General features: G+C 40.1%; 1 protein-coding gene across 1 annotated transcript; it reads left to right on the top strand.

The window, feature by feature from the left end:
- The first annotated feature begins 5,799 nt into the window (after positions 1–5,799).
- LOC128436293 (homeodomain-interacting protein kinase 3-like) lies at positions 5,800–8,406 on the top strand. The gene is made up of 6 exons (XM_053418092.1): positions 5,800–6,186; positions 6,339–6,520; positions 6,687–6,810; positions 7,384–7,565; positions 7,680–7,847; positions 8,076–8,406. Exons 1-6 carry the CDS (start codon positions 5,800–5,802, stop codon positions 8,404–8,406), a joined length of 1,374 nt encoding a protein of 457 aa, XP_053274067.1.
- The last annotated feature ends 518 nt before the right edge of the window (positions 8,407–8,924 follow it).

Raw genomic sequence — 8,924 nt, forward strand, 5'->3', positions numbered from 1 at the left:
TCAACACATGTGCTTGTTCAGTATCATTCAACCCCCCAGCTTCAGTACTTTGTGGCGTATCCTCTAGCTTTTATAACTTCAAAAAAATGTTTTCGGTGAGTGCGGACAACCTTCTTACACCTCTCGATTGGAATCTTTGCCCATTTTTCAAGTGCAAAAGCCTCTAGATCAGTGATGTTTGATGGCTTCCATGCTGCAACTGCCTTCTTTAAATCCCACCAAAGATTTTCAATCAAATTTCAATCTGGTGACTGTGAATGCCACTCCAGGACGTTCCAGGATCTTTTTCTCAACCAAGCTTTGGTGGACTTGGAGGTTTTGCTTTGGATCATTATCTTGCTGGAAAGTCCAATGATCACCAAGGTTTAATTTGTCAACAGAAGGCATCACATTCCTCTTTCAAATGGCCTGGTATTTCTGTGAATCCATGATGCCAGGTACACGATCAAGATTGCCAGTTCCTGCCGCAGAAAAACAGCCAAACATCATCAATGACCCACCATCAGGCTTGACCTTGGGGATGGTATTCTAATGGTCATAAGCCTGGCCCTTCGCATGCCGGACATAACGCTGGTCTATATGTCCAAATAGTTCCAGATTGGTTTCAAAGCCCATAGAACCGTCACCCAAAACTCAGTCGTCTTATCCAAATTCCTCCTGGCATATTCTAGTCGACTTTTGATGTTCATGTGGTCAAGAGCTGAGTGCGTCTTGGAGTCCGGCCATGAAGTCCTTGTTTATTCAGTGCACGGTTATAGTTGCCACTGAAGCACTTGTACCAGCCGTCATCAGGTCGTCCTTTAGGTGTCTTGCAGTTTCACGAGGGTTTCTCTTAGTTGTTCTGACTAAGTTGCTGAGGGCCATTGATGAAATATTGGGCTTTCTTCCACGGCCAGGCAGGTTTGAAGCTGCTCTATACGTTTTAAACTTCCTTATACTGCTCCCAATGATGTGTATTGGAATATCCATTTTTGGGAAAGTTTCTTTTAATCAAGGCCCTTCAGGTTTAATGAAATGATCTTCTCTCTCAGCTTTTGTGGAAGCTCCTTTGTCTTTCCCATGGTTGCAACTCACCTTGAATACCTTCAAGGGTGGGGTTTATATATGCATCACAGCTGACGCAAATGAAGGATCCTTATAGAGTTGCCAAAGGCTTAATTATGTTTCAACTCCACTTTAGGCCATTAAAACTGTCAGACAGCTTTAAAAACAACAATATTATACAAGGGTTGAATAATTGTGACATGGCTATCCTAACAAAATATACTGTTACACACAAATACTACATCATGCATTTTCTGTGTTGATTTTTTGTATCACTCAACTCATAAAGAAGTCATCCGAAGCAGAATCTTGTTCTTTGAAGAAACTGTAATTGATAAATCCTTAAAATCTTTGAAGGGTTGAATATTTCTGATTGCAACTGTAGGTCCATAAATATTTGGACATTGACACAATTTTCATCGTTTTGGCTCTAAACACCACTTGTGTGCTTTAAGTGAAGACTTGCAGTTTTAATTTTAGGGTATGTACATCCAAATCAGGTGAACAGTGTCGGAATTACAACACATTTTATATGTGGCACCCCCCTTTTTAAGGGACCAAAAGTAATTGGGCAATTGGCTGCCCAGCTGTTCCATGGCCAGGTGTGTGTTATACCAAATATTTCATATTTTACTGAAATATATATTACTTCACAGAACATAGACAATGAGGCCAACACTTCCATGGGGCAAACTGTGATGGGAGTGTACGTCATACAGAAGGTGGGTGCGGAGTCTGAAGATGAGCCAGAGGACATTGGTGTCCTGATTGAGGGTGAGGAGGTCCTCAGTGGTTTGCAGTGGTGTACAAAGTACTTGAAAGCCATACTTGAGTAAAAGTACATATATCTTACCTGAAAGTGACTTCGGTAAAAGTAAAAGTCACCAGTCAGAAAATGACTTGAGTAAAAGTCTTAAAGTAGCTCATATTAAATGTACTTCAGTATCAAAAGTATCTGGTGTTGAAATGTACTTAAGTATCAAAAGTAAAAGTACAAAACTACAACAGGCTGCAGAGGCAGGCAGAGGTGTGTTCAGCTTAACAGACAACTTGCAGACAGCAGGGAACGTCTTCAGTACATCCATCTGATCTGCTGTAAGGGCCAGGTATCCATCTAGTTGCTTGGAGCTGTCTTGAGTAACGTGAGAGCTCTTCAGCGAAGAGAAGAAGTCTCCCTCATCAGATGAGCTGGATCTGGTGGCTTCTCCTGACAAGGAAGGATCAGCGATCTGCTCCTTGATGTAGTCCATTCCTGAAATACAGGGAGGGTCAAAATAGAATTAGTACAGCTGAAATACCATTAACCCTGATTTCATGTACATTCACATATTACTTTCGTTTACAAATTTCAACATTGATCATCTTCATTTGTCTTACCCATTCTGATTGTAGCAATATCTTTTGTCCATGCAGTTCTAAATTTAGGGAGGAGAATAGCAGCGGCAACCATTTCAGGGTCTGTTGACACAGCAGAAATGTTGACACTAAACTAGTAGGGTAGGGTAAACAGTTATTACCAATGATATCGGCCGATGAATATATTACATTGTATATAAATAGAATTGCATCTTTCCTAAGTTAGTGAGGTAGGATATGCAACTATATGTTGCAGCCAGAGAATATAAATGGGAGAATAAATTACCAACTGCACTCAGACAATGGACATACAGAATATACATAGATTCAGCAGAAAGAAAATACTCTACAAATAGCTGTAAATGTGGTGAACTATAACAATTATGAGTTACATGCAATCCAAACAACAATTTGTGTATGCACGCCTACACTTGGACCATACCTGGATGCGTGTCTACTTTGTAGACACGCATTTTAAGCATGTTAAGTAAAATGCTCAACTGTATCTGTTCTGTTGGCAAACTATATTTTACCAGCGAGACTTTTGCACTTATTCCTGGCACAATACATAACATGACTCTGGCTGCCATTACTTAATTCACTTACCTGAAAGTGTTTTTTGAGGTTCGACGGAGAGTTTTGAAACGCCATTATTTCCGTCTCCCTCGGTAGACACAAGAGGCACTTCATTCGATAGGATGTATCTTGCATCCCCACGAAGGCAAACATGGTCGCGAGATAAGGCCACGGGTGTGGTGGATTTGGTTCTTCGGCCGTGTCTTCGGCACCAGCGATAGATGAGGTGGATGAGGTAGCCATGGTGGTTTACTCCGGTGTAGTCGGGTTGACGGCTAACGGCTTATCTCCCGTGCCGGCCTCAGGTTATCCTCGCGAGACACCGTCGGTTCTCGCGCAAACACGGACAGTCCGGATAATCCAATCGCGATGAGAGACAATTATAATTATATTCAGATTTTAATTTGTAACGAGTAACGAGGTGTTCAATGAAAATGTAACGGAGTAAAAGTATATATTTTTTCTTTTAAATGTAGTGGAGTAAAAGTAGAAGTCCTGATGAATATAAATACTCAAGGAAAGTGTAGATCCTCAAAAAAACTAGTTAAGTACTGTAACGAAGTACTTCTACTCCGTTACTTTACACCACTGGTGGTTTGGGTAACATTGTGATTGCCTGTGCTCTGCTCTTTGGACTGATATACTGTCTGAACCTGAGCTACCCACCAGAGCTCAAATGCACTTTTGAAGTCCTGCAGAAGATTCTCCTAAACCTGGATGGGCAGAGGCTGTCGTCCAAGGCACGGTTCCTGAAGAACAAGCTTCTGCAGTGAATGAGCTTGAAGAAGACTGAAAGAAGCTGTTACGTCCAGTCCTGATTACTAAGGTTAAGTTGGTATATTTATCGTTTATTCTTCTGTTCTGTGTTGTTATTGTTTACTCACCTCTCCTCTCATTTCAGACTCCTCACTCCCTCCCTTGTGTGTGCTCCACCTGGTTGATTATCTGCTCCTCACCGATTGTTTGCACCTGCTCCTCATCACCTGGTGTATTTAGTCTGTGTGTTCCTGTGTCGCTTTGGAAGTTCGTCTTTGTTCCCCCATGTCTCAAGGGTTCCAGCGAATACCATGATTTGTAAGCTTCCAGTGATTCTTGTCTATCCGTGTACCGAACCTGGACTGGATCTTCACCGAACCCTGCTACAGCCTGACACTCATGGGAATCGTATGCTTGTTATTGGACTGCCTTACCTGTGTACCGAACCTGGACTGGATCTCCTTCGACTTCTGCTACTGTCCGACCCTTATTGGATTTGTGTTGTTACTGGACTGCCACTCCGTGTACCATAATCTTCCAGTAAAAGTGATTCCATATCATCTCTGTCTTCGAGTCGAGCATTTGAATCCAACACATACCAGTACATTACAGAAGCCTGGTATTTTTCTATATATCTAAATATGATTTCTTTCTTTGATTTTTGTTTTGAAATTTCAAAATTTGAAGTCATTTTTTTTTAAAGAGACTATTTAATTTAGTTTGTGCAATGGACTGAGGCTGTTGTGGAAGATTGTTGTCTCGGGTTGAAAAGTCTCCTAACTTTGTGTGTGGGTGGAGCAGACACAGAGCATTGTTTTTTAACTACACTGATTTTACTACATGGACAATTGTGGCTTTTCTGAGCAGTTTTACTCGCTGACGAACACACAATCAACGCCTTCTCTTAAATGTTCAATAGAATAAATACACCAGTAATGTTAACGGGCTCCTTTCAAATTTAGTATTTGTATTTACAAAGATTTTTTTGTAAAGATTATTTATTTTACCCTAGTTTTAACAACTAATTTATTTAAAAAAATGTTGGCAGTGCACAATATGTGTTGTAATAATTCAGTGTTTAAAATGGTTATAAAATACAAATTGTTGTTGTCATGCACACAATTTTATTATGGGCAGATAATATTTGGGGCTTTTTAATGTCTATTTTATTGTATTTTCATAAATGGGTTCAAAAAGTTGAATTGTTGCACTTAAAGTTTTAAAACTTGAGAACAGGATCATGGAAGTTTGAAAAGCCAAATATTTAACAAAATGTCAAATGGTTTTGCATGATGTCCTTTTTTATGTATGTTAGTGAATATGTGGTAATTTAATTAAAATGAATGCTTACACTAGCAATGATAACAACACTAATTAAAACAAAAAGATTGACATTAGTATAGCAGACAACCTACATGTGTTCATTCAACAAAACTGAATTGTGCTGAACTAAAGTGTTTGACCAATGTAAACTAAACTTAAATTAATTAGACTAGAGTAAGTAGCTACAAACATTTTAATTCAATTAAAAGCACATTAGTTGAATGAACATATTCAAATGACATTCCACCCACACATCTATGTGGTTTTCAAGTAACACAATCAAGATATACTGATATAACTTGAATTGTTTAGATGGAATATAAGTGGCAAGATAAAATTACGTTCAACAAATTAATTATTTTTTTGAGCTTGTGTAAATCATGATGGTTGACAAAGATTAAAATAAAAGAAACATGATGAAAAGAAAAGAAAGAAAATTCACATAAAATAAAGGAAATCACTACAAAGGTATGGAGTTTATACAATGTGACAGATTTGATTAGACATAAAAGGAGTCTCATGATCTGTCTTTAAAATGTCTATGATGTATCCATTACTTGTAGCACTTATAGAGTTTCAAGATTACAAGTACTGAGCTTGATGGTGTGTTAACTATTATGCTACTTACCTGGCTGATAGGAACTGGATCAGGATTTGTGAGAGAATACTTGGCTCCATCTAACTTCCTTCTTTTCTATTCTCCTGACAAGTGAGAAACATCAACAAAATAACTACTCTGTCACCATGTCTCAGAACAGTGAGTTTCATATCAGTGAAGGAGACCTGATCCCCTCCCCCACTACATATTACCTTGCACAGAAGTACCTTGGAAATGGCTCCTATGGTATGGTCATTCAATGCAGGAATGTGACCACCGGTGAAACGGTGGCTTTAAAAATCATCCAAAGCCTTGAAAACATTGACTGTGCACAAGAAGAGGAGGTCATCCTTCAAAACATGAAGAAGCTCCATTCAGACAGGTTCAACATCGTCAACTTGCACGAGTCATTCTTCTACAAGGAACATTACTGTCTTGTGTTTGAGCTCCTGGATATGGATCTGCAGAAATTCAGACAGATCAGCCCGGGTCAACACCTTCAGCTGAAGCAGATCCGCCCCATTCTGCAGCAGGTTTGTTTTTTAAACTCAAGCTCTTACACTTACTGCTTTGCTTACTGCGTGAAGGGTAAACTTGGTCTCTAAAAAGTCACTGTTACAGTCTTTGTTGATAAAATGAACTCTGAAGCTCATGATTATTATTATTATGCTTTTCATGATTTCAGCTAGCTACAGCCTTGGACTTTATGAACAGCGCAGGGATCATTCATGCAGATTTGAAGCCAGATAACATCATGCTGGTGGATCATGTCAGGCAGCCACTCAAAGTTAAGGTCATTGACTTTGGCATATCCTGCGATGATCCTGAGGAAATGATCGGTGAAACCCTCCAGACCTTGTGGTACAGGTAAGTAACTGACAGCACATCTGTATACCTGGGACAGCTGTGTTTACTGTAAATAATTGGACAAGTCCTCACTGCTGGCATGTCAGGTTTATATCTCAGAAACTGACTAACAAGGAGTTTAGCAAATTTGAAACCTCAGTAATATGTTTGTGTTTCTTATCCTAAGGTCTCCTGAGATTCTGTGTGAAGATCGTTTCAGCGGGAACATCGACGTATGGTCTCTCGGCTGCATTGCTGCTGAGCTCTCAATGGGCACACCGCTGTTCCCTGCCAAGGATGAGAAGGATTTGGTCAGTATCTGCACTTAAAACACAACAAACACATACAGTTCTGCCGTGATGTTTTTGTAATTTCAAATCCATTCACTGATTTTTACTATTCTACTAATGAGACAAACCAGAGGCCCTTCATCCATTTGTCTCAGTAATAGAAGTGAACCTGATGTACATGATCAACAATGTAAACTTGAAGTTAAATAACTCTGACAATCTTGTGTTTCTTCAACAGATGGGGCAAATTGCATTTGCAATTAAAGATCCACAGCATGAAGGACACCTCCTCCCACATGCGTTCTGGCCAAGATATTGGATGGAAGGCAGATTTATGGTATCAAACTAGTTTACAACCCTTTAGCTGGCTCCACTAGCTCACTAATTAAGGTGTCTTTCCTTCAGTCTGTGTTTCTTTCCCCTGTGCCATCCACTGCCTTTTGAGCAATCTATCTCAATCAAACAATTCATTTCAGTCAATAGGTTAAACTCTAGTTTGAGATCACTAGCCTGGATGAATTTATACCAGCACAACGTCTTCATAATCCAAACACGAGGACATCTAACATGTTGGTTTTCCTCATCTTGTTGAAGGGGAATCATCCTGTCTGGACAGAAGACGACCAAGCGGAATATTGTGACCTGCAGGGCTTTATGGACCTAATGAAACAGATGCTGATGATGAGTCAGTATGATAGAATTACCCCCAACAGAATTCTCCAGCATCCGTTCATCACGATGAGCCACCTTCAAGGTTCATTCAAAAACAGCCTCTAGTAAGTCTGTGCTTAGATGGTCTGTGTACGTCTGTGCTGTTGGACATGGCTGCAAAATATAGGATATATAAGGTGATTAAGGTGTTTGGCTCAGCAGTTTCATTTGTCTTCCAGTCTGCAGTCATGTGAGGGTCTGATGGACATCTGCCAGGATCAGAGCTCTGAGGATGAAGGACCTGGAGAGCAGGTGATCCTGCAAATGTCCCTGAACAGGGAATCCTCCAGCAGCACTGCCAGCCCAGCCAAGGAGGCCAGCAAAGTGAATGTGAAGTCTGGCAACAGGTGAGTGTTTGAAATATCTTTCTGTTGGATCATTTTATATTGTAGAAGAATAGTTCAACATTTTGGTAAATATTCTGTATTTTTGCTCAGAGTTCATTGGGAAGAATGATACAACTCTCAGTAACTATGGATCTGGAGCCAAGTGCATTTTAGAATGTGAATTTTTAGAAATGTCCAATAACTGACTTAAGATCAAGAGTTAAAATTATTTTCTTATCCACATCTCAGACCAGAAGTCTCCAAGGTCAGAAGGTGTGAACAACTGGCAGCCGCTCGAAAAGGCACGAGTGGGAAAACAGGCCCAAACCAGTCCAAGAGGATGAGAGAGAGGCATGATCCCTCATCCATTTTCAACCCCTCAAGAAAGAAGAGACACATGGGCCCTGCTGGAATGAGAGACTCCAAAGCCAAAGTCAGAAGGAGTGAACGACTGGCAGCCATTCGAAAAGTCGCAAGTGGGCAAACAGGCCCAATCCGGCTCAAGAGGATGAGAGAGGAAGATGATAGTGTTGGTCAAAACCGGTTCGTGGCGAGAAGGAGGATCGAACTTGCCCTTTAAAAATCGACTAAAGACTAGAATGAGGAGACCGAACTGGACTTTCAAGATCTTAATTTGTGTTTTGTTTGCTCTTTTTTAATTGATTTGTTCTTTTTGAAATGTTCCCTTGTTGTGACGACCCTCTCATGCTACCTGCCTGTGTGTCTTGCTCTGTGCTGGTGAGTGGAGCTTCAGCCACTTACAGTTGCAATCAGAAATATTCAACCCCCTCACCGCAATAGACATTATAGTGATGTGGATGACAGATAATGACAATAAATGACAAAAAAAACTCATCAAACAACAAAAGATGTTTATTGATGCGTATTTTAGTTATTTTGACAACAGAAGTTGGGTTAACTTTGAAGTTCAAATAAAAAATGTAACTCTTTCAACACATGTGCTTGTTCAGTATCATTCAACCCCCCAGCTTCAGTACTTTGTGGCGTATCCTCTAGCTTTTATAACTTCAAAAAAATGTTTTCGGTGAGTGCGGACAACCTTCTTACACCTCTCGATTGGAATCTTTGCCCATTTTT

This window comes from Pleuronectes platessa, chromosome 3 (assembly GCF_947347685.1).
Source record: "Pleuronectes platessa chromosome 3, fPlePla1.1, whole genome shotgun sequence".
In the NCBI taxonomy this organism is placed as follows: domain Eukaryota; kingdom Metazoa; phylum Chordata; class Actinopteri; order Pleuronectiformes; family Pleuronectidae; genus Pleuronectes; species Pleuronectes platessa.